The sequence below is a fragment of the Chinchilla lanigera genome, unplaced genomic scaffold (assembly GCF_000276665.1).
Source record: "Chinchilla lanigera isolate Chin_1 unplaced genomic scaffold, ChiLan1.0 scaffold00001, whole genome shotgun sequence".
NCBI classification, from domain to species: Eukaryota; Metazoa; Chordata; class Mammalia; order Rodentia; family Chinchillidae; genus Chinchilla; species Chinchilla lanigera.
In genome coordinates, this window is record NW_004955402.1 from 32504528 (window position 1) to 32531787 (window position 27260).

General features: G+C 37.2%; 1 protein-coding gene across 4 annotated transcripts in view; it reads right to left on the bottom strand.

The window, feature by feature from the left end:
- The window catches only part of Hdhd2 (haloacid dehalogenase-like hydrolase domain containing 2), a 34232-nt gene extending 9475 nt beyond the window's left edge, over positions 1 to 24757 (bottom strand). Inside the window, exons 1-4 of one of the 4 annotated variants that reach the window (XM_013510503.1) lie at positions 24667 to 24757; positions 16432 to 16542; positions 13776 to 13984; positions 9895 to 9979 (exon numbers count right to left, since the gene is read on the bottom strand). In XM_013510503.1, the coding sequence (XP_013365957.1) occupies positions 9895 to 9979; positions 13776 to 13984; positions 16432 to 16532 (395 nt within the window). In that variant the 5' untranslated portion in view covers positions 16533 to 16542; positions 24667 to 24757. Of the gene's footprint in view, positions 1 to 9894; positions 9980 to 13775; positions 13985 to 16431; positions 16543 to 17315; positions 17467 to 24391; positions 24472 to 24526 lie in introns of those variants that run through there. The other 3 variants (XM_005372887.2, XM_013510504.1, XM_013510505.1) reach the window with 3 other exon arrangements.
- Positions 24758 to 27260: the final 2503 nt, after the last annotated feature.

A 27260-nucleotide genomic window follows, 5' to 3' on the forward strand; every position in this document is an offset into this window, starting at 1 on the left:
ACTCTCCATGAACTTAATACTTTCTGATCTTCACCTCCCCAAATCTGCCACCCTCCTCAACAAAGAAGCTTTTATGCATAGAGCAGTAGTCACAAATGGATTATTATCTAATGGAATATGAAATATGATGTATGTCTTAACCCAGGTAATAAATGACCTCACTAGCTTAATTTACTTTAACTCACCTACTTAGTTAAAATATTTAGTATGTCCATGGAGGAGGAATTCATCACACCCTACCCTTCACAATTATGAGTAATTAAGTGCTCGACCATGAAACTGTTAAATTATTCTTGTCAGCGGGCAGGGAAATAACTTCCTGTGGGGGTTACTGAATTCAGACATTTATGATTAAATATTTTATTAAGTAAAAACCAATACTGGACAATTACAGGGGCAGTTAGTTACTACAAATTGCTCACAGCACAAGACTAATCCTTCAAATTTATTTACCAGTACTAACACAAATTTATTTCTGAAAGCAAGTCCTGAAATCCAGCATTAGGAAACCTGCAAAGCCCCTGTTGGCCTTAAAGAACCACAGCTGATAGCAAAGAGGTAACAATGGGTGATTCATCTTTTCCCCTTTTCTGCCCCACCCGCAATCCCATTATTTGCCTCACTACCACGGAACTGGGATTCTTTATGCAACAGACCTCAAAATTGCTTTTCACTTATATAGCCAAACCAAAAACTCATTTGATTTAGCTTTGTTAATATTTTATCATGTAGTAACTGGGGATAAGACTTATCCGCTTGATTGATGTGTATACTCAATTCCCAGGCAGTACTACTGCCTTCCCTGGAAAGATTGAACCTGTGAGTTCCTTTACATTTCTCAAAGTGGAAAGTGGTTCTCCCTACTAGGCTAGGGAGATGCACATCTCAAGGAATTGGCTCCTCCTTCCACCATTTTTCTTTGCACAATATAAGCATCTCGAAAGAGCTGAGGTATATCTAAGATGGAGAGAAAAGGACACATTGTCTAGGATACAGGTGAAAAGATTTTCTATAGTTAAATATTATTTTTAATATCAGAAATAGTTGGGCATAGTAGTATATGCATGTGTTTCCGGTACTTGGGAAGTTGAAGCAGGAGAATTACTATAAATTTGATGCCACCCTAGTCTACATAGGGAGTTCAAAGCTAGCATGGATTACATAAGACTATCCCAAAAGGCAAAAAGGGACACTCTAATACTTGGAGTTGTTTCATAATTATTAGACAGACAACGAAGGGTTTGTTTTTTTCTAACATCAGACATAACACATCCGCAAGAAATTTTCTAATTGTAACAAAAAAGGGCAAATGAAGGCCTGATACCAAAATCTCTGGCTGTAAATTCCAGGAAGTTCAAGAAAACATATCTCAGGCAAGCCAGGCATGGTGCACAACTGTACCCAACTGGGAAGCTGTGGCAAGATGATAATAAGGTCAAGCCTGTGCTGAATTTTCAGATGAGGAGACCATCCAGAAATAGTGGTTGAACTCAATCACACCAACCAGGAAGAGCTAGAGTGAGCAATGGAAACTAGAACATCTATAAACCACTATAGCACTCTTCCAAACACACCATGCTATCTTTCTTTGAATTTAGAAATAAGATAAAGCTATTCACTATCACCAATTCTATTTAGTACCATACTGGAGGTTCCAACAATGCAATAAAGAAAAAGAAATAAAAATTTTAAAATTGTAAGATTATAAAATTGTTATTATTCGTAGATACCACAATTGTTCATATAGAAAATTTAACCCCAAAGATTCTACAAATAAATCATTAGAATCGGCAAGTACATGTAAGAAAGTTGCTAGATACAAGATTAATATACAAATACCCAATGAAATTTATATATTAGCAATTAAAAATAAAATTTAATGAAATGCCATTTATACTACCATCAAAGAACACAAATTACATGGCTTAACAAAAAATGCCTAAGATACATACTTTAAAAACTACAAAACACTGATGTGAGAATATAAAAAAGAAAAGCTTAAATAAATGAAAATATATTTCATGCTTGTAGTACATTGGTCCTAACACATTATGACTGGAAGACACATTATATTCAGATGCAAATTCTACCAAATCCATAGCTTCAATAAACTATTAAGCTCCCAACAAAGCTTTATGGGGTGGTGGTGGAAATTAAATTGACTCCAATATCTATATGGAAGTACAAATAATAAAGAATAGCTAAGATAGAAAAATAAGGATGCACACTATAAAATATAAAGTTATAAAACTATAGTAATCAAGACAGTGTGGATAAGGAATCTAGAAACACAGCCATCTATATAGTCACCCAATTTATGTCAAAAGCACAAATGCAATTCAGTGTGGGAAAGAAAGGGTGTTTGCCATAAATACTGCTGAAACAATGAATATCTGTGCGGAAAAATGAATGCTCATTTCACACATTTCACAAAAATTCAAATAGCTTCTACACTGAGTTGCTACATGTACAACAATAAACCTTACAGAAGATTTGAATGGGTACATCACAAAAGAAAAAAGCAATGGCCAATAAGTATATATACTTAGGTTATCAACAACCTCATCAGAGAAATACAAAGTAATAAAATGAAAACTTGCTAAGACACCACTACATGCACCAAATGGAATAGCTACAATTACACAGCCTGTCAATATTCCGGTGAGAATGTGGAGCAAATAAACTCTCATTTGTACGAGTGAGAATGTCTGACTTGGTACAGTTGTTTTGGAAAACTACTTGGCAATATTTACTACAGCTAAACAATTACCTATCCTATTATCTAGCAATTTCACTTCTAGATCTACAGAAATGAGTGCATATATCCCCCAAAGACATGTAGAAGTATATTTATAGCAGCTTTACTCCTAGCAACAAAATTGGAAACCACTCAAGTGCTTATTAACAACAAATAAACTGAGGAAAATCCATACAATAGACTACTACTACATAACAATGAAAAAAAGAAACAAAACGCAAAGTACTGCTACCTGTAACAACTTCAATAAATCGCAAAACAGTAAAAGAGAGCCTACACATTATATTATTGTATGATTTCATACATTTCAAGATCAAGAACTAAAACCAATGGGTACTTCAGACAAGGAAAGGCACTCACTAGCAAAGGGAGCCCTCTAGGGAGCTAGATTGTTCTTTATATAAACACAGTGGGGGTTATATGGGTGTATATGTGTGTAAAAGTCTGTTGAATTGTACACTTACAAATAGTATACTTTACTGCGTATGTTACATGGCGATTTAGAAAAATCTGTAACAGAATTCCCTTGAAACCTTTATTCAGAGTAGTAAGAGTTACCCTGATCAAAAGGAAAATTTCCAAATTATGAAACAGTGACAGTGGCTAATACTCAATTCTGTATTCCATGATTTTCAAACCTGTGAACTAAGTTATTTTACTGCATGTATTATACTATGGAATGACTTATAACTTCAGTTACTAAGTTTTGAAACAATTTTTAATCTCCAGTGTGTTCATTCTTGGGACTTCTGAGATGATGGTGGAGTGATGAGTAGCAGAGAAAGAGCCTCTCCAAGATTTGCTGATCAGACACTGGAATATAGCAATGTGAGGAAGAGAAGCAGGAGGGAAGAGGGAAGTGAGCCCCTAGAACCCAGAAAGGATCTGAAGCAAGAACAGAAAGCCAAGGGGAGAGAAAAGAGAGATACTTCAATGAAGAACAAGAAGGTGGCAGGCAGCACTTTCTCCCTGAGCCTGGGACTCACTGAATGGGAGGGGCAGCTCAAACTTGCACACACAGGATGGATACTGCAGATCCCAGAGGCCTCAGTGGAGAAACACACCGGTGAAATGGAGCAGTGGATGCAGTGGACTGCAGTGGCTGAATTATTCAGGTTCATATATTCCCCAGGAGAAGCCAGCTGGCTGGTAGCCTTCTTGGACAGGGGTCAACTGAGCTTAGAATTCAGAATAGCTGCAAGCTCCATCTAGTGGCACCATGTGATAGGTCAGGGAGATAAGTTCAAGTCAGCAGGTCAGGGAGATAGATGAGTTTAAGCTGCTAGGGAGCTGAGTACAAACCAGCAGGACTGCTGCAGGTTGAACAAATCTGGTTTCAGCCTCACAGCCAGAAACTAGCCTGAACTTCAGTGGAACTAAAGGTGCAGGCTCACATGGTAATCCATTATCCCTCCATAAAACTACAAGTGGCTTGCTGGGATTAATCAACTTGGATCTGGAATTTGACATACAGTAAGTGGGGCATATAAAACTCCAATCAGCCATGATCAAACAAACAAATAAATAAAAATAAAACAAAGCAAAACCCAACTTCACCAAGGCATACAATAGTCAAGATCCCAGAAATTCAACACATTAACAGAATATTAAAAGCTGTTAGAAAAAAGAAACAAATCACCTATAAAGAAAAGTCCATCAGAATCATGGCAGACTTCTCAACACAAATCCTCAAGTCAAAGACCACTTGGGGTGAAGTATGTCAAGCCTAAAAGGAAAACAACCTCCACACCAGACTGATGTACCTTGCAAAACTATTTTTCAAAATTAATGGAAAAATAGGATTAATCCCATGACAAAGAACACCTAAAGAAATTCATGACCACCAACCAGCACTCCACAATGTTCTGAAGGCTATTCTAGAAAAAGATAATAAGGATTACAACTCCATGAACCCCAAAAGAATGAATTCACTAGACAAGGAAAGCAATTAAATAGAGGGGAAGAAAGGTAGTGAACAACAGGAAAATAACATGACAAGGATAAGTCAATACATATTAGTTATAATCATTAATATTAATGGTCTCAATTCACCTATCAAAAGAAAAAGACTGACAGAACGGATCAAGAAGCAAGATCCAACAATATGCTGCATGTAAGAAACACATTTAATGCAAAAATAAATTCATAGACTGAAAGTTAAAGAATGGAAAACAATATTCCATGGGACAAGAACCCAGAAAAAAGCAGGGGTAGCTATCTATTTGCAGACAAAGTGGATTTCAAGCCAAGACTGATGAAGACAGACAAAGAAGATCACTACATCTTTGTAAAGGGAACAATCCAAGAGGAAGAGATGACAATCATAAATATATATGCACCAAATACCAGTGCACTGAACCATATAAAACAAGTATTAAAACATGAAAAGTCAAATAAGCATTAATACGATTGTAATGGTGGAACTTGATATACCACTGTCACAAATAGATCTAGATCAAAAAATCAACAATGAAATACTAAAACTGAACTAAACTTCTGAGTGAACTTAGTAGATGTTTACAGTGTTCCACCCAACATCAGAATACACATTCTTCTCAGTTGCACATGGATGTTCTCCAAAATGTGTTTATTCTTATCATCTGGACCTTAATTAAGAAGACTGCATAGCAGTTAGCCCTTTCAAAAATGGAAAAAGCCCACAAAAATACTTCTAATTTGAGTCCTGCTACCATATTGTTCTTATATTCCTCATGCTCATGGCTCTAAATACCAAGAAAGTATTCAGGAGTTACTGTACAAATGTAGTAAAAACAGAGGCCATTATTTTCTCTCCCTCTGTCTCTCTCTCTTTTATGAAAGAATTAAAAATACTGGCATAAACTTGTTATTTTTTTTCTTGAGATGACCTCAAGCAAGAAATTCAATGTTTAATAGAAACCTCTTTATGGTAATAAGATTCTCTTTCTCAAACCCCCAAACTCCTGAAATCTATACATCTCTGACCTTTGGAAGACTCTGAAGCCCTGTGACAATTACAGGAAAGAACTTATTAACAAAGCTCCAAAGCATTATTCTTAAATTAGCTTCATTTATGCACTTAAATGTAAAGTTGTGATGTCCTTTATGTTCAGGTAATGGCACTCTAATGAGCTCCTCTAAAAGCTGAAGAAGTCGTTCTACTTTCAAGAAAAAAAATCTCAAACTATTTCTAGGTTAAGTAATTCCAAGCAGTATTTTTCAAAACACGTTTGACCTTTTAACTATACTTGCAGAAAAAAAAAAGCAAGGAAAATCATACTGCCCAACAAATACATTCTCAGAAATTTAAAACTTCAAAAACCTGGAAATAACTACAATACAAAACTCATGGCTAGAAAATTTATTGCTCCTTAAAATCAAATTATGTTACAGGAATCAAAGATGTTTGAGAGAAGAAAATATGCACAATATATTGTTTTGTTTGTTTTGTCTAATTTTGGTTTATGGTGCTATGGAATGAATGAAAGGCTTCATACAGGCTGGGCAAGTGTTTCATTGAACCCTATCTCCAGCCCTTGTTGAGTGTTTTAAAAGCAGGTTACTATATAGTATTACATCAGGATTTCATTCTTACTTTTATATAAACATCTATGTGCATAGAAACAAACTAGCTACATGCTAAAATGTTAACTGTGCTTTTCTTTCTTCCCTTCTTCCCTTCTCCCCTTTCTTCCTTTTTTTGTCTTTTTGAGACAGGGTCTCGCTATGCATGTAGTTTGGGCTCGCCTTGAGCTCACTTTGTAGCCCAGGCTGGTCTGTAGTTCTGGCTCGCCTCGAGCTCACTTTGTAGCCCAGGCTGGTCTTCAACTCTCAACGATCCTCCTGCCTCAGCCTCCCAAGTGCTGGGATTACAGGCATGTACCACCATGCCCCGCCTAACTGTGCTTTTCTTTAGGTAGCAAAATTTTGTAATTTTTAGTTTAATTTTTTTTCAGCTTTAATTTTTTAAAATTTTAGTTTAAAATTTTCCATGATGAACATATTATTTTTGTGATTATGCAGGTTTTAGTCTTGCTAGTACTAATTTCAGGTTGATATTTAAATTATCTATTTGCCTACATAGTCTTCCTAGTAGTGACCATCAATTTTAATTGTGACTGGTCCATTACTTAAATGTTCAAGCTTTAGGTTTCTAACTCAGATCAGAAGATTAAAGAAATACTTGCGATAAACTAGTAATACTGCTGTGGAAAATCAATTAACTAAAGCTATGGATATTCATATGATGAATCACATTATTTCTAACAAAGAAAGCAAATTAAATGTAAATAGCATAAAACTTACAAAAATAATACTATATACTGTCTAGAAATACCTATATATGTTATTACAGATAAAAAATGGGAATAAATATGAAATGGGAACACTAAATTCACAATTTTATTACCTATGGATCTTAGGTAAGTACCTAGGAGTCCTGGGTGAAAACTTGGAGGTATTCATAGGGGCTATCAAATGTACGGATAATCTGTACATCTAAAAATGATGAATTTTTAAAATCTTAAAATGGTTGTATCTTTTAGCATTAAGTAAAAGGGAAAAGCTACCAGTGACCATTAGGGTATGAAGGTTTTAGAGGCAATCCAAATCCAAGTCGTACTTATTCACGTCCTTTCATGGTTCATAATCTTTACCAAAATCAATTCTTTAAAATCATTGTTTTATTCAGGCACTTAAGACACATTTATAATGTACTATGAACAGTACATATATACTGCACTATACATTTGAGTGAGCTGCTCATTAAAGACACTGTAAATAAGAGTCAGTATATTATGTAGGTTAATGTGTCTGCCTTCACGCAACATGCCCTTGAAATTGGCATTCAAGGTAGCTAAGCAATGGGTTTTAATATTCAATGTTTACTCTCATTACCAAGCTGAACAGTAATTTAATCAGTGGTTCATTTGAGATGTCTATATTTGCCACATAAAATCCAAACAGCTGTAGTTACTGGTTGGATGGCATAGTCTCCATGGAAACATCAATATGCAAAAAAGGGCAAGACCTAAAATCTTTGTTAACTCTCCATCCAGATGTTAAGTGCATTTGTGAAATTAGAGTTGACCTATAAGTACAGTATAATGCTTTTAAAATGTGGTGTTTAAAAAAATCAATACAGTTAGTAAAGTATACTAATTAGATAGCATCTCAGCAATTACAGTCAGTATTATGTCAACATGCATTTTTATTACCCTGTGTCTAGTATTTATGTAAGAGAGAGACCTTCCAACTTCCTATTAAATATGTCCTTCCCAAGTTACCAGCTAAAACCAATCAATACCTTCTCCTTGAATTGTGTGGTTAAAAGAATGAATAAAGTGTAGCACAGGTAAATCCAGAAGAAAAAATACAGGTTCTTTATTTTAAATGAATACTGTCTTGGTATAATTTGTAGACCTTAGGGAGTGGATAAGATAATCCCTACTAAGAAACGAAAGCAAGATAACTGAAGCAGGTGAAGCAAAACAAATTTTAGTATCATATACTCTAAAGTATATTTTCGGGGCCGGGGATATAGCTCAGTGGCACAGGCACCTGCCTGGCAAGCGCAAGGTCCTGAGTTCAATTCCCTGTACCAAAAACAAAACAAAACAAAACAAAAAACCCCAAAACCAAAATAAAGTATGTTTTCAAGCAATCTGTTATACCAGTGGATGTCCACATAATAACTACAGTGAATGAATTTTACACAAAAGCTTGAGTATCACAGTGACTGAGGGATTCACAAATGAAGTGTATTAAGTAGTGGATTCCATTAACTGAGGGGTCTAAAATGACCATGCACACATGGAAAAGGTGGCTGTCCTCAAAGGGCTATTTCTGGCCACACAGATTTTAGATGACGATAGTCATTTTCAAGACTGAACAATGTGGTAAAATATGTGAACCTGGTATGTTTTAAAGTTTCCTACAAATATTCTGGTTATTGGACATATACATCAAGAAATGAATTCTTGCCACTCATGGGGGTAAACATCTACAATTCCAGCACACGGGAGGCTCAGGCAGGAGGATCTCAAGTTTGAGCCCAGCCTGGGCAACTTAGTGATTTCATAAGATCGTCTCAAAATTTAAAATAAGGACAAGCATGATGGTGCATGCTTGTAATTCTAGTACCTGGGAGGCTGAAGCACGAGAATTGCCATGAGTTTGAGACTAGCCTGTGCTTCACAGAGAGACCCTGTCTCCAAAAAAATAAATAAATGCAAACAAAGAAATACTAACACTGAAGGGATGGGGATCTGGCTTAGTGGAAAGACCCTGGGTTCAATCCCCAGTACTGGAAAAAAAATTATATATACAATATAAGTTAGAATGATTCTTGTAGATCTTTATACTGGTCAGATAAATGATCTTTTATAGCATTCTTGCAGTTAAATACTAAAAATTAAGTCCACTTAAATTTTTTTCTAAAAAGCTAGTTCAATATAACCCTATATAACATTTTGAACAATTTGTCAGATTCAAAAGTAAATTGCACTGTTTAATGATTAGACAAAAAATAAAAGCCAAGCTATAAAGAATGGAAATTTCAAAGGAAAAGTCACTTTCACTCTAGTATAGATTTGCAAGTAAATTCTGATCTCATTTAACTCAGGAAGTATGAGAATAAGTGTATGTCTTCCTTTTGGAAGCACCATCAAGAAGTTCACATAGGTGAAATGCACGCACTAACTGAGGATTTATGATATCTTACGTGTTAACTGTGGCTTCTACCAAGAGTCACTGGAGTATCTCCACTTGGGTGTCTCACAGGCCAAACAGTCCCAACCACCCCTCACTTTCTTCCTGGAGTGCAGGATTCCAGGCGTGCTCCACCAAGCTCTACTCCTCACTTTCTAAAGCCCAAACAGTGCTCTCTACTTCACTTGCTGAGCCTAGAAATATGGATGTTCCTCATGACTCACTCTTCTTCTTCAACCTCCAACTCAACTATCCAGTAAGTTATGTGAACACTACCTGCATCTGTCCTTCCTTACCCCTACCTCCAGTATTCTAGTGCAGACTGTCATTATCACACATGAAGCAATCCAGGTGGCCACAGAGTAAAACATGTAATACTTTATGGGCCAAAAACTGAAGAACAAAAAAGGGGAGTATATGATTAGCTAAAAATAGGTAAGTAGATTTACCGGAATGCTTGATTCAGAATTTGATAATGAAAATGTTCTGGTGCCAATCCTATAACCACAGCATTAGGATCATTTGTGTGTATTCCTGGGAATGGAAAAAAATAAAACTGTTAATAAATGCAATTAAAAGCAATATTATATTTTGTAACAAAGTAGTTTTAGTCAATAAAGTGCACATTTTCGCTGTAGCCATAATCTGAGGTTCAAGAGCTGGAGGGAGAAAAGAAAGGATGAGCAGAGAAAGAAAAGAGGTATGGGAAGAGGGAAGGAAGGAGAAAGAAGAGGAAAGAGTATCTGCTAATACTTTTCCATATGGTCATACAGGGGGACAGTATCTGCTAATATTTTTCCATATGGTCATACTGCTGCTCAGTAACTAGATCTGATTTGAAAATTGTAACCTGATGTTCTCAAACAAGCAATTTCTAACTTCAAAATGCTCTACTGATTTCAATCAACAAGAAAAGCCATGAGTTCCCTATGAGCTATCAGATCAATAGCGACTGCTGAGGAACTGAGAATCTAAGAGAGACGGAAATTAGACTTTCTAATTGACACAGCTGAGGCTAACACATTCATGATAAATATGGAAAGCACTGCAGATTCTATGGCTTTGTACATAATGCCTAATCTACTTTTAGTTTCATATATATTATTTTACAATTAAAGCATATTTTAAGGTCTTAGATCTGATAAGATGTCATATATGACAAGCCAACAAGCACATTCAACATCACAATTTTAAGACTGATTAAAAGTTCTGCGGATTATCTACAGGCCAATTCCTTTTGCCTCTCTTATTACCAGCAAGTACCCAAGCTTTTTAATTTCCTTTTTACTAGTTGCTACAACTATTGAGTAACTGGTTAAAAGTTTGTTGAAGCAACAAACTTAAGTGTTGGCTATAGCAAGAATTAAAGTTTTTGTAATAACTCTTTTTATTATCTATATCTACCACTAAGACAAAGATACAGTACCCAGTATTAGCAAAGGTATTTCCATTCCTTTCAAAAATCCATCTATGTACCTTAGGTATTTTCATGTATAAAAAGACACTGAAAAGCACAGTACTACACTAAATGACAAAAATTTCTTCCAAAGCAAGGCTGCTTCTTTCATATTTCAACTTCAGTTCACTGTTGAAACAGCCTGAATCTTAATATACTTCAACTAAAATGAAGAGAAAAATCAAATTAAAAATTGTTTCATAGTCCTTCAGCTTACTCAGACATGTAAATATATTGATTACTTGATGCATTTGTCACTATTCTTGACTGTTCATTGTCTGCACACCATTCTCATAGTTAGGGAACTAACTCATACAGATAGAGTGCTGAGGGGTGGAGCTCACACTCTCATACCAGAGGCTGAGGACACCTGATATTTTCTAGTTAAGGTTGCTGGCCTTAGACTGAGGCTCTATCAGTCAGACACCCCTGCCCTGGGCTTTGAAGTGGGAGATAAGAACACAAAGAAGGAGACGCTCCTCTGAAGTGACTACTGGGTCAATCAGATGCTAGGGAAGCAGCACTGATGGGGCCAATATGGCCAGCTACAGAGGTCACTGACCAGTAGGGACATAAGCAGCATCAGATCAATTCTGTGGATGATGGTCCATATCATTCCCAGTTGCACAACCCCGAAGACTAACTGCAATGCTCCTTGGCATTTCTATGGGCTACCTAGACAGGCTTTTCTTTTTGTTACGGAAATTTACAAAATCACATTAAAAGTGGAAAGACTAGTATTATAGGCCCTGAGGTACCCATAATCTCACTTTGCAACCATCAACATTTTGCCAATGATCTACATTTTTGGAAGTCTTTCTAAAAGCAAATCCCAAATATATCATTCCACTCCTTCACATTTCAGTACATATCTTTAATCAATAAAGACTTAAAAAAATCTTAAAACTTTAACGTTGTATCAGCAAAGTTAATAACAATTTAGTATCTCAGTTTACATTTGCATCTTCCCAAGTGTCTGAAAATATCTTTTAAACATCTGGTATGTTGAAGCGGCTTCCCAGTAAGGCCCAGTGCTGCATTTGGCTGCTATCTCTTATTTCTCAGTCTACAGCTTCCCTCCTCCCACTTACTGATGCAACGACTTCATTAATCCAGAAGGTCCCACATTCTGTATTTGGCTGATTGTTTGTAGTATTATTTAAATTTGTTACTTTAACCCTAACTTTTCTTTCACTGGTAATTACACTAGAGTCTTCATAGGTTCATATCTGATTTTCAGGCAGTTTATTTCACAGCCACTCAAATTCTACTTCTAATGATGTTAAGATTGACCAAGGGATTCAAGTGATGTCAGCCTGATCCCTCTATTTTGAAGATCCTCATCCGCCCTTCAGCTAATGTTTTTAAAATCTACTGATAGCATCAGCTATTTCATTAGGGCTTGCCAAATGGTAACTTTCTAATTCTGTCATTTTGTTTGCATTTCCTAGCATTTGTTTCATTTTGTTTTTACAAACTAGTTTTTTTTTCTACTTTTTAATGATCTTTTAATTATGCAAAATATTTATACAATTTTGAAGTCAAAACTAAAGAGATGCTCCTCTCCTGATCTCATCTCTTTTTCCCTCCTTTCCTTCATAGGTAAGAATTTTTATTAGTTTTTCACTGAGGATTTCTTTGGCTTCCTTTTACAAATATAAGGCAAATGCATACATACATGCATTTCTCTCTCATTTTTCTACATAGCAAGTATATAAAGTTTTCTATGGCTTACTTTTTTACTTGTTATATCCTATGGGGATCACTCTTGATGAGGGGGTAGAACTCTTTGTTATTATTATTTTTCAGCTACAAAGTATTTCATTTTGTGGATATAGTATATTCAACCAGTCCTTTCTAATGAACACTTGGGTTGTTTCCAATCTTGTTATTATAAATAACACTGTAATGAATAACTTTGTTTATATGTCACTGTATATTCTTATAACGGTATCTCAAAGATAGATTCCTACAAGCACTGTTTTATATGTAATTTTGTTAGCTACTGCCAAATTCCTCTCCATAGGAATTGTGTTATTTTATATTCCCACAGCACTCAGATCCTCCTAATACATTTTCAGTTTAATTCAGTGAGTGGAAGTTTTTGTTTCTTACAAATTATTTGATTGATACACTGGTATATTTCTTACTAGTTTAGATCTGGTGGTTCTACCCAACTGTACACCTATGGTGAATTTCCCTAATCTTCTATAAAGCTAAAACGAGACCTTTTAATGGATGTAATCACATTCATTTTTCTGTACCACTTCACTTATCTTCAAAACCAAGCAATGTGGCAATACCTCATAGAACTATGACAAAGTCCAAGAACCCCTTAATTTTTCCAAAGAGAACACAATTTTATTTTCACTTGATTGAAAAATATTTCACATTCATTATAAAATCTTTGTACCATACAGGATGACATCTATTTTTAAACAAGGATATCTTGGTTTATCTCATTTAATCAAGTTAAAAAGACTGGGTCCTGGACTGAGAGTTATAACACATGAAGTATTTCTGACCTATGCTTTTTTCAAACTGTGGGTCATGAACCATTAGTAGATTATGAAACTAATTTGGAGGGTTGTGAGTAGCAACAAATCAAACAAGTAAACCAAATGACAATAAAGTACATATTATTTAACATATGTAAACACATACACACATATATGTACTAAGTCACTATATATGTTTCCCTTATTGCAGACAGTGGTCAAAAAAGTTTTGAGAAACATCAATTCAGACTCAAATTTTTTATCAGTATTATTGACCATTTCAATAACAGAGGTAAATCAGAATAAACTCCTCTTATGAGTGATTTATAAGTAGATATGAAGAACTCATTTTTAAATCTTTCCAAATTTCTCCCACCTTTGAAATCAGGTAGTGCTCGATCATCAACTAGCAGCATAGGCCTCACTTGTTTCTGCTCTACTAAACTTCTGGCTGCAGTCAGAGATGTGAATATTTCATCTTCAGAGATATCAAACTCCAACTTTTTCAATCTTTCTAGTAGATCTTGTTTGCTTTCTTTGGTTGTATTGGTCACAAACCTAACCACTACAGAAGAATCACGTAACCTGGAAAGTAAAATTCAGAAGTCAAGAGGCAGCTTTCATGTCCTAGTCCCATAAAACTTCCTTATTTGATAAAAGAGTGCCAAATGTTAAAACAGTGGTGGTAAACCTATGGCATGCATGCCACAGTGGGCTATCTGTATCAGTGAAAGCTCTAAAAGGTTCACCATCACTGTGTAAGTAGCTGTTTTTTATGGATAAAAGCTCTTTTCCTTTGCATTTGTCCAGGATGCTACAAATTATATGCTAAGGTCAGCTTCACTTTCAAGCATTTCAAAGTCAAACAAAGCTCCTTCTACTTTTTTTTTGAGAGCCTTCCATATTTTAACTATCTTTTACTGTAGAGTTGAGTAAAGAAGTGAACCACTATTGCACTCACAGATATGCAAAGCGAAAAGTTTTCTTAAAGATTACATACCAGTACAACACTTTCTTCTTAAAAGATAAGAACATTAAGTCCCAAGGAGTTAAGTGACTTGCCAGCTTTTTATAGCTAGTCATCAGTAGGGTTGAGACAAGACTCTTGTATCCTGGCACAGTGTCTGATCTCCTATACGAAGAGCACAGAGGGCACCTCTGGATGTTCTTAGTGAATAGTTAAGCTCAAGTGAGGTACTAAGTTTATAAACCCAAACTACCTGGACAATCTGCCCCCAGTATTCCAGTTTTATAGAAAAAAAAAGGGGGGGTTTCACATTGAACTAGTTACATACAAGACTGATCTTTATTTCATGATCTGCTTATGAAACCTAAACTGGCAGGATATCTGAGAAAGAATCCATGATACACTACCTTTCTCTAAAAATGAAAAACTGTTTCTTGGTCCTACAGTGTTTTAATCCAAAATCTAAACATGATTTTAATTGAATTACAATTCTGAATTCTATATTGATATCCTGTTGCTTTTCATTTTATGCTTGCCCCCAAAGGCCATAAAGCATAAAAATACTAACCACAATTTAAAACAAGCAAATAAAACAGAAAAGAGATTTTTAAATAATCAAAGAACATTAATTAAATTTATATGATTAAAATAATTCACTGTAATCATGATTACCTCTTTTACATCTGTATGGTATTTCTGCACAACCTGTTAAATTTGGTGGTTTATCTTGCAAAAGAAATTGATTACTTCAACATGGCTATTATCTTAAAAATGAGTAAGTATGAAATAACCACAGCATTTTTAATGAGTTTCCTTTTTAAAAAGTTTTTGTTTTACTAGTCCCTCAACTTCTCTTAGTCTATTTGTTTCTATAGAAACCAAACTGCCAGTGCCAGTACAGCGATTTCTCTAAAACAGAAATCTGCCACAGCTGGTGACAAAACAATGTGCAGGCTTATGCCCCTCCAGAATGGCAGGCTTATAGTTTACAGAGCTATTCAGAGATGTCTTTGGTCACCAGAAATAAAAGATGTTTTATACTAATCCTAAGAGAAAGCTCATCTTTAGAGCAGTAAAAGCTCTGTCAACAGGAGCAGACTGATTGGTGGACATCAATCCTTGCTCCCACAGAGCATGACTCAGAGAGACCATTTCAAGGAGTGGAAGTCTTAACAGTGCACTCAATTTTCTTTTGGCTTTAAACAACATACTGTATTTCTCTACCTATGAAATGAACATCAGGATTCCTAACAAAATTGACAGCTTCTATACCTACCAGATATATAAGACTGTTTATATTTCTTGGTTCTCCAAGAAAAGTAAGTAAGCTCCAAAAGAATACAAAGCCTATGTCAATTTTTTACCAGCACCTGGCACTGTGATACTTCTGATTAAAAGCAGGAACATTTTAGGGTTAGAAAATGATATGCGCTGTGTACTCGGTATTGCTGAGTATTTTTCAACACCCAGAAACAAATACTCATTTTTAGTTTACTTTACATGTCTACACCAAGTTTATATGTAGGCTTTTGTTGATACAATTGCAGCTGGTGTATCAGAAATAGAAGACAGCCTTCCCTGACCTTTGGAGGCATTCAATTAAGCTGATGGAAAATCTGCCCTAGGAGAGAGAAAGTTTTAAGTTCTTTAATCAAACTTTACTGAGAAGTTCCCATTCAATATTAAATCTTAAAATGAAGCAGGAAGAGGTAGAATTATACCTGTGTTTCATTGTGATTCTAAAATCTGTGATTTTTCCCAATGCAATTTACTACACATTTTGGAATTCTGAGTTTTCATTCCCAAATTTTTATTGCTCATCTAGAAACACACACACACACACACACACATCGAGAGCAAAAGGCAAAACCTAATAAAAGCTCAGAGAACAATGTTTGGAGGATATTACAATGCATATATTTTCTAGCTAAACCCAAGGCAGTTTGTGTATATATGGTAAGCTGGTGAAATGCCATCTTAAGGCCATCCATTTAGCTAATGATCTGCCTTGGTAAAATGGCACTTACAAACGTAATTTGTCAGCTGAACCTGGAGGATAGCTTGCCTTTTAAGAGCTTCCTGTGCGCCTGGCACAGCTGCATCTTCAATGTGAAGTGTGCCATTGAGATCTACCAAAACAGCTTTTAATGCACGGCGTGCTGCCATCCTTCATTCCCTAGGAGAGAGCAAATGAAATTAAAAATACAGTTTAGGAAACAATGGACAATTAAAAACTGGTAAGTCTTCAAAAATACTATTCATAGCCAGAAAGATACTGCTTGCATTAAGCTACTTCTCTTTTGGAAAAAGTTTTTAAAAACTGAAACCCAAAATTTGATCCGTAAAACTTTTATAATGCTTAGTTTTTTAAAATCTTGAATTAAAACTACAAAGGGAGAGAAATGTTGTACATTGCTATTTTACTTTGAGCTTTCTTAAAATAACCCTGGTGAACGATTAATTTATTTCATTTTTAAATATCAGACAAATGTACCCTGAGGTATGGGTAGATAGAAGCACTATATTATCAAGGTCTTGTTTTCCCTTTGCATATAATGAGAATGTACTAGTTGCCATTCCCATTGCTATGTCCTAATGGCATATGTGGTTAAAAAACTATCATTTAAAGATCACTGAAGACAAAATGTTATGTATAATTTTGAAGTAAGGAGGCACTTCTTTACCTCCAATGTGCAACTTTCCTTTCATATATTTTCCCTTTAAAAACTTCTATTGTGAATTATTGCCTATACAGAGAGTATAAGATGAGGTAAACATGGTTTAAAGATAATAAGGAGTTAGGCAACAATAGCATGGAAGCTAATGAAGAGGGGATAGGAGCTAATTTAAAGCTTTTTAATTAATCCATTTATTCAGTCATACTTTTCCTATTTATTTGTTTTTATAAGAAATATGTCTACAAAAAGGTATCAAGGATCATACAAGCACCTCCTTTACTCATCACTCAGCTTCAGAAATGAGACATAGGTATGGTGGAGTCCTTATCCATTTCCTCTTCTTTTCTGTCCCAAAGCACCATACATTCAAAGCTTTGTATTAATAGTATTCTGTATATACTTAGCAACTTGCTTCATCATTCGTCATTACCTGCGTGAAATGTGTCTGTGTTAACACATGTAGTTGTACTCATTTATCTTTCTACTTGTATAACATTCTAGTATATAAATATATCATAATTTATGTTTTCCTAATCATGAACATTTAGGTATTTTTCCATATTTTATTATACTACAGGGTAACTCTATGAACATCTTTGCATATGTCTCCCAGTACACACATGTGAAAATTTCTCTGAAGTCCACTAGGGTCTGGAGGTGCATGCTCATCCCCACTCTTACAGAATATTGTCAAGTGTATCTTCACAGGGCATATGTTATTAAACACTGGTATGTGTCCAGTGCTGCTATAACAGCAAAGATGGAAAAGCCATCTCTACTAAAGTTAGAATCAGAAGGAAAGGGATAAAGCTCAGCTAGAAAGAACCTGCGACATGTAACGAGACATTACCAAAAATTTGTGGGATATGTTCTGAGAGGAGCTTTGGGGTGGAAGAATTGAATTAAGATGGCACTGCTCCTAGAGCCTTGATTATTCTCCCTTCAACATGGGCTTGCTAACCTCACTGGGCCCAGCTCTCAGGGCGGCCAGGAAAACTCTACTGTCCAGTGTCACCCTTTGAAGCAATGTTCTTCCTTAGTGCATTCCTGTCAGGGAAGCAGAGAGACGGCAGAGATAACCCTTGAACTTCTTTCCCAGTCCAAGTCAGTCATCTCCACATAGATGGTATAAATATACAAAATAAAATCAGAGTGAGCCACAGAACTGCAACCAACTGCTGCTAAATGCAGGTCACTGGTGAGCATCAAACAAAACATTTTTTCTCCCTATACAGTTCTCCCTGTACAGTCCAGACCAGCCTTGAACTTGCTATATAACCTAGGCTGGTACGGAACTCAAGATTCTACCACCTCAGCCTCCAGAGTACTGGGACTATAGGTATATACCACTACAACAGGCAACACAACGAATTTTTTTTCCAAGTAAATTACCCTGTATTTAAGGTAAAACAGAAACTTTTAACAGGAGAGCATTTCCATGACTTGAGGAAGGGAAGACTTTCTTAAAATAGAAAAAGCAGAAACCAGAGCTGGGCATGGTAGTGCTACCTGTAATCCCAGCACTCTGGGAGGCTGAGGTAGGAGGATTTTAAGTTTAAACCCAACCTGGTCAACTTAGTGATTTAGCAAGACCCTGTCTCAAAAAAATTTTAAAGGGATGGAGGGTAGGGATATAGCTATACAGAGGCCCTGGGGTCAATCCCCAATATCAAAACCAAAATTAAAACCTCTAGAAACTAGAATGGAAAATACAGACAAATTCAACTGTATTTCAAAAGCACCATAAAGAGAATTAAAATATGTAAAAAAAGAACTTATTGTTAATGTGAGAAAAGAATCCAGAAAATATAAACTTGATTAAGAAAAAGACAAAAACCTCAACAGAAAAATGATGTAAGATCTGACTACATACTTTATAAACGAACAGATCTGAACAGTAAATAAATAGGCACTCAAAACTTACTGGTAATGAGAAAAATACATATTTAAAGCCCAATGAGATCATTGCACCCAAACAAAAGGTTTGTAAAATAAATAAATTTATGTATTTATTTTTGAGACAGGGTCTCACTTCACAGTTCAGGCTGGCCTTGAACTCATTATGTAGCCAAGGCTGGCTTTAAACTTACAGCAATCCTCCTGCCTCAGCCTCCTGAGTGTTGGAATTACAGGCATGCACCACCACACCCAGCGATAAAATTTAAAAGTCTGAAAATATCAAAGGCTGACAACAGGAATTCTCATATACTGCTAGTGAGAGAACACACCAGTACAAATACAAATATTTTGGAAATTAATCTGGTAACACCATACTCTATGACCCAGCAATTCTATTCCCAGGTATTATACCTTGGAGAGATTCTTTCACATTGTATCACTGAAGCATAAGCAAAAACATACACAATAGCACTGTTTGTAATAGCCAGAAACTGAAAGTAGTGCAACTGTCCATGCACAAAAGAATGAGTAAATAAACTGTGGTATATTCATACAAATACAAATACAAGGGGAATGAATGAAGTACACTGACACAGGTCATCATCACAACTCCCAGATATCTACTAGAAGGTGGAAGAAGTAGGCTATAAAAGAATACACACAGTATGCTTTCTATTATAGTATTCAAAAACAGGGATGCACACATAAGTGGTAAAACTGTAAAGAGAAACAGGATCACCAAAGAGTCAGGATATCGATTCCCTCCAAGGGATAGACAGCAGGTGCAAACTAGGAGGAACACAATGGGAGTCTTTGAAGCTTGGAGATATTTTACTTCTTGCCCTAGATAAGTTGCATGGTTTTTATTTTAAGCATTAAAACTACATGTTTTACATACTCTTGTATAGGTGATCTATTTCATAAAAAAATTAATCCTGTTACATTTTAGTCTTATATATTAACATAGTTATAATAAAAAGACAAATTAGTCCAGACAATCAGTATATGTGCAGTGTTATGGCTTGTGTCTAGATGTTCCCTCCAAAGCTCCATGAGGTCATAGGTGGTGCTTTTCAGAGGTAGCAGGATCTATAGCATGTGATGCTGGGATTAAAGGTGTGTGATTACTCAGTTAAGTCTGCTGACTGGCATAGTTCTGTGTAGGATTAAGGGTGTCCCAACCTGGGTGTAAATGCTACCTGCTCTGGGGGGTAATCTGGATACAAGATAATGGGACAGAAAGATCTGCTGTTTGTCATCTGCTTCTGCATTTGCTGCTTGTTGCCTTCTGCCTGCCCTGCTTCACCAAGCTGTTTCTCCTCTGTGATGCCCTTCTGCCATGCTACCCTGACTTGGAGCCAGACTCTTATGGACTGAAACCTCTACAAATCATGAGCCAAAATAAACCCTTCTTGCTTCAGCTTTGGGTGTCAGGTATTTTGTCTTAGCAAATTAGAAAAAAGTAACTACGACACTCAACCTAAAAACTCCCACTGAAAACATTTTGTGAATTTTAAGTAAAACCCCAATTCTGCTTTTCTTCTGTTAATGTATCTGCTGAATAGAAAGAAGAAATACAAAGGCAAAATAAAAAAGATACTAGGAGTCTATTTCTTTTCTTCCCCTTGTTCCACAGAAGATATCTTTTAAACTCTAACATCCTCTTTTGGAATATTAGAGATTTAAGCGTGACTGACCAAGGCCTAAAGTATAACACTGAGGTGGCCCACTCCAAGGCTCCACCTCTATATCCTCCCTTTTATAATAGCCCCTGTATTATTCTACTCTTGATCTTCACTGTGATCTTGAAAGAGTACTTCAAGAACAGCATAATTATTGCCTCCCTGAGAAGAAACAGCTTATAAGTCAAAAGACTAGGCTGTTGCTAGGGTATCTATTAGGATGTGCTAAACTGCATTCTTTGATTTAAAATACACGAACTGGAGCTGAGCATGGTGGTACACACCTGTAAACCCAGCATGCAGGAGACAGGCAGGAACATTGCCACGAGTTCAAGGCCAGTCTAAACAATTTAACAAGACCCTTAAAAGAACCATACTAAAAAATACACTAACTGCATCACAAAAATAAGGATAGGGAAAATGAAGACAAAGCATTCTCTTTTTAAATAAAGAGGAACCTAAAGTTGTTTCTCTCAAAATCCAATTTTTAGGAGACACTTAACAGTCAATAAAAAATACTAACTCTAAAATGATCAAAGGACAAAATAGAAACATGAATGGAAAAATACTAAGACTTGCACTTAAAAAAAAAAACCTCCTCATACCACAGCGATATATGTGCACCCATGCTTATAGTGGCGCAGCTTGTAAAAGCTTAATCTTGGAAACAACCCAAGTGCCCATCAACTGAGGAATGGATAAAAGATGTAGTATTTATAGCTGAGTAATGGAGTATTATTCAGCTATAAAGAAAGACAAACTCGAGGCTTTTATAGGTAAATGGATGCAATTAGAGACCATACTCGTAAGTGAAATAAATCAGACCTGCATGTGTAAACATCATATCATCTCCCTAGTGCTAGAACTTGAGTTAATAAAATCTGAAAGGTACAATAGATATTGTGAAAGGGAAAGAAACTGCTCAAAAGGAAAGAAAAACTGGGATGAAGGAAAGGAGACAAGAAAGAAGTGAAAAAAAATATATGTACATACACACACACACAAGATAGCTAAGACAATTGTACTACTAATTTCTATTGGTTTACTGAAAGGAACAGTTAATGTTTAATTGTTTGATTAATCTTGCATGCCTCGATCTGGTAATCTGAGCAACTACTTTGAAGATAACAATATGAAATACAACAACCACTGTTAATTTTCCATCATTTTATTTTTGAATTCTGTATCATTTTGTTTTTGTCTTTGTTTTTGTGATTTTTTGTTCTTTTCTCTTTAAAAATAAAAATAAAAAATTTTATAAAACCTCCAACTGGAGCCAGAGAATTGTCATAATAATGCTGATAGTTTTAATCATTACTGAAGCATCCACATAAGTTTAATGCTAGCAAAACAAAAAATCCATTTCTTTTCTTTCCCTTGTGCTACAGAAGATATCTTTTAAACTCTGAAATACTCTTTTGGAATATCAGAGATTTGAACGTGACTGATCAAGGCCTAAAGTATAACACTAAGGTGGCCCACAAACTCAAGCCTCTAAATACATTTTCTTCCCTAGAGAGTCCCACTAGTCCTTGACCATTATTGCTATGATCTCTACTCTGATTTCAACCTTTACAATACTTGTTACTGAAACAGAAGTTAGTATTGCATAAAATGTATAGTCATCTCTCTATATCCACAGGGATTGGTTCCAAAACCCACATGCTCATATCCCTTTAATAAAGTGATAGAGTAGTTATTTGCACATCCTAAGCACATTCTTCTGTATAACTTAAATCATCTCTCAATTACTTACAATAATACAACATATATGCTAGGTAAATACCTGTCATATGTATTGTTTAGGGAATAATAAGGAAAAAAGTCTGCACATGTTGAGTAGACTTTTTTTTTTCCTTTTTTGTAATATTTTTGATCTGCAGTTGAATGTTCAGATGGAGAACCTACAGTATTATGGTTTACAGTAAAATGGCCCCCAAAGCCTCATGTGTTTGGAGGCAGTTTAGCTGGCTTGCTACTGCGAGGCCCGATTGTTCAGGGGAAGTGGATCACTGGGAATGTGGCCTGCAAGGGTTTATTTCATACCCCAACTTCTCCCTTGATTCTCTCTGCTTCCTAGACACCACGCCATTAGCAGCTTTTCTCCAACATGCCCCTTAGCCATGCCATCCTGCCTTGAAGTCAGCTAACTACGGACTCAACTGTGAGCCACAATAAACCTTTCCTCCTTTAAGCTACGGATGTCAGGTATTTTGTCTCAGTGACAAAGGTGACTAAGATATACAGCTGAGGGCCAACTCTTACTATGAGATACCAGTATTATCTTCAAAAGAATTTTAAAGTCTTCAAAGGCAGTCTGTGTTTTTGTTTACCTTGGGTCCATATCTACTACCTCCTAAGCTTTGAACGTTATGTGATGGTGGTACCCGTTTAATGTAAAAAAGAAAAGCATATTCTGTCTTATCCCAACAGGAACTCTTCCAGATGTTTCAAAGGACAACTGCCCTTGACTATCTCAGACACATCTCAATCCAACAAGTCCCTTCACTCTCCAACCTCTTTTTTCTCCTTGCAATCTGAGTAAATGACAGCACCAGCAATCCAGATGCTAAATCACATCAGTTTTACATCCTTTACTGTCTTGAAACTGCTCTTCATTTTTACCAAAACTTACTTTTGAAATTATCTCATCTGGCCTCGTTCAACAATTTCCTGAATATTCTCTCCTGTGTCTCTTATTTCCAGCCCCAAATCCATTCCCTGGAATCCAATGATGCAGAAGTTAACTACTAAGAACAAGGGAGGTGAACATGCCTGGGTATGAATCCTTACAAGCTATTTGTAGTGGGGTAACTTTCTTAACCTCTCAGCCTCACTTCCTTCTTTGCTAACGTAAAGAATAATGCTCGCCTCATGATTAATAAACAGTATTAAGGTAATACCCATAAAGCATTGTGAATAGTGTTCCATGCTTAGAAAGATTGGGTTACATATTTGGGGGGCTGGGAGTGGAAAGAGAGAAGGGTACATGTCAAGGACTATAAACATGACAGGATAAATATGCAATGTCCCATTGGGGATTTGAAAAAACATACCAAAATAAAGACACACTGTGGCATGTAATTCAGAATTTGCATAAACATTTAAAATGAAACCAGATTTCAAAAAACAAATTTCTCTTGCAAGGGTTGGAATTCTTCAGGATATGCCTCCTAAATGCCCTGGGGAATAAAATTTTTTTCTTCCCCTTATGATTCCTGATGTTTCTGCAACCACTGTATGTACTCAACAAACGCTACTGTGCAGTCACTCCCCAGCAAAACCTTCCAATGGGTCCCGCCAATATCCTCAGGCTAATGTAACAATGAACACGTGAACAGCGCCTTCCTTACTTCTCGCACTCATTTACCTCTACCTCCAAACCCAAGTCCTTTAGCACTGCAGCCTCCCCAGTGTAGACTTTATCTCTCCTCTATTATTGGATTTCTGTTCGAACCATCCTTTCTCCCTCCTACATCTTGCCTCCATCAGGTCAACTTCTTCAGTCCTCAGTTAAGCATCATTCCCTCTGGCAAGCCGCCTCTGTGTCCTTTTCTTTCAGGCAGCGCTAAGAGCCTCATGGGCTCCCACTTTACCTATCACACTGTCCTGGGTACATGGCTGAGTGTCTCCTACTAAACTGCTGAGCAATGCTCTGTCTGTGTCTCCCTCCTTCCTTCCCTCTTCCTCTCTCTCAGGGACCTCTGAACCAGCCTCTGCACTCTGGATCAGCCCAAGTTCCAGGGGTTGGCAAACGCCAGGATACCAGATAGACGCTGGCGTCGAAATACAGTCAAGAGCAGCTTTCGAGGAATGACTACCACGCAGCCACTACCGGCCCGGGGGAACGCGAGTCCTGCTTGCCGCTCTGCGCACGCGCGGGCGGCCGAGGGGCGGTCACCTGCGGGGACGACGTCCTCCCAGGGCCGCTGCGCGGGTTGGCCTGATCCTCCCACAGGAAATGCCACCTCCAACAGGCGCGCGGCTGCCGGCACCGTCCCCAGTGCCGTCGCTTCTCTCCTGTTTTGACAGGCTCCTCACCCCAACTCCGCACTCTGTCCGCTCGAAGCCAGCCCCGCCGCGCCGTCCGCAGGACCCCGCCGCCAGCGTCAAGCGCGCCAGGAGCTCCCGGATGGACGTAGGACACTGGGCCCCAGCCGCGCCGGAAGTCCCGCCTCCGGCACCTTCGCCCATGCGCGCAGAGTGCCCTGTGCGACTCCGCGGCTAGGAGTGTTTCCTATGCCTGCGCCTCAGAAGAGGACGGAAAGTTTTTCTTGAGATCTTCCAACTGGCCTTCGATGCACCAAGAAAACAAATCTCCTGCTTTTGCACGGCACCCACTTCCCATTCCGCAGCACCATTGCCGAACTAGTGCTAAGTAACTTTGCCTGCTCCTTTCCTCACTGTTGTTTTCCGCAGGAGAATTCCAAGGTCTCTCCTTGATACTTGGGTTGAAACTCCTACTCTCCGAGGGTATCATTTCCTTTGCCGCGTAACTACCATCTGAAATTTGTTGCTGTCTCCTTTAACCGCCACCTCAGGCAACATGGCCTTTGTTTCCCGCATTAGCCATTCCAAAATCTTGCTACTACCCTTCTATGTCTCAGATAGCTCCCAGAGGGTTTGCCTACCTGTCCCTACAAGAGCATGATTGGTACTCGTATACTCCCTCTTTCCTCCTCCCAGACCTTCTAGGTCACTAGTTGTGTCTTGACTCAAATAAATTATTTTAATCTAAATAATTTAAATCCAAATAAATTGAATGCAGAATGTTCATCCGTATATAATGACTAAATGAACAACTTTCCAGGGCAGTCTGACTTGTATGGTGACATACAAGTTACACATATGGGACACCTGACCAAACTGCTGCCCTACCCTTGACTAGGAACCTCTGTCCAACACCGGCTCTGCCCAGTGCTAAGTTACCATGCTTGTAAACCTTTCTGTCCCCTGACTTTTACTTTTTTTCATTACTGGATCTGAAGTTCTATCTTAAATTTGTTGAGTCTATTTCCTGTGTGATGTCTTTATTGATTGAAGAAAAAGAACTTATGTAGTTTGCCCTGCTGAACCAATTGAGTCTCTGACTACATTAAAACACCACTGAAGTATTTTAAGCAAGTGGGTACTAAGACACGCATTTTTCTAAATGCTTCCTATGGCTGCAGTACAGAAGCGAACATGGATCCGAAAGGTGCAAAACTGAATGAAATCAGAAAAGCATTACAGGACTGGAAGTGATGCTTTAACTAGGGTGTGTGGAAATAAACCAGAGAACAAATGAAAGAGCTCATTAGGAGGTAAAACAGAATTGGTGATCAGTTAGACTGGGGATAAGGGAAGAGTCCTCAAGATAACTACTAGGCTCCAGGCTTGTGCAGTTGGGTAGTATAAATGATGGTATCATTATGCCAGGACTAATGGCTTCTTCCTCACCAAAAGGCTCTGCTTGCCACACAGCAAGAAGAGAAAAGAGATGGGACCTCTAAAAGGAAGAGCAGAACTTGAAAGAGAGTCAAGAAACCCAAAGGAGGTTTACCCAACCCAGTTATTAGTAGGGTGTAGTGGTACATGCCTGCAATCCCAGCATTCTGAGAGGCTGAGGCAGGATCACAAATTTCAACCATGGGCAATTTAGAACTCCAAAGCTTATCCTGGTCACTGATACTCTTGCGTGTTACCCATTGTGTTCCCTTGTCCCTCGCATGTTTTCACAATTATCGAAAATTAAGTGAACACTCAAGGAACAAGGAAACTTAAGCAAAAAAGAACTCTATCTTGCTGAGTTTAAAAACTATTTTGGTAATAACTTTGAAACTAATAAATCACTGAAAGTTTTTGACTTCCTCCGAAAAGTCTACTTCAGGTGTACACATCCTTCATTGAAGATGCAAAGGATTAGTGATCTTGAAAAGATAGATACATGTATAAGTATGGATCAGTCTGCTGTTCTTAGTTATTGACCTTTTTATTTTTTTTAACTTTGTAATACCGTGAGTTGAAACAAGGGCTTCTGCGTGCTAAGCGGTCTACTCTAGCTACATTTGCGATCCTTTTTGAGACATCTCAGTAAGTTGCCCATGCTGGTCTTGAACTTGGGACCTTTTCTGCATCCATATCCTGATAGCTAGTATCATATAAACTATATCTGGTTTCTTTTTTTTGGTTTGCTTTTTTCCAGTACCGGGAATCAAACTCATGACCTTGCGCGGGCAGGCGCTGTGCTGCTGAGCTAAATCCCCAGGCCCTTTTGTCTGGTTTCTTATCGACCAATTTTAAGACCAGGTACCAAAAACTACTGAGGTTTTAGTAAGTTAATTTGCCCTAAGTCACAGGGAAAATAAAAGTTTTGTTGGTATTAGAAATACATCTGCTTCCTGCCCTTTTTACTATTTATATATTGCTTTCTCTCTCATTTCTTGACTGCACACACAAAAACTCAAGTGACTGCACATACCTGTAGAGCACAGATCGTACTGCTAACTCTTACTGGGATTTAAAAAATTCTTTTAGTACTGCTTTTGAAACTTTAGGATTTTGTAGAAATGTCCTGGAAAACTTCACAAGCATGGAGGGAAGGCTGAACAGTAGGTGTTTGAGCCTAGCCCTGCTTCAACTAAAACCAGAACAGC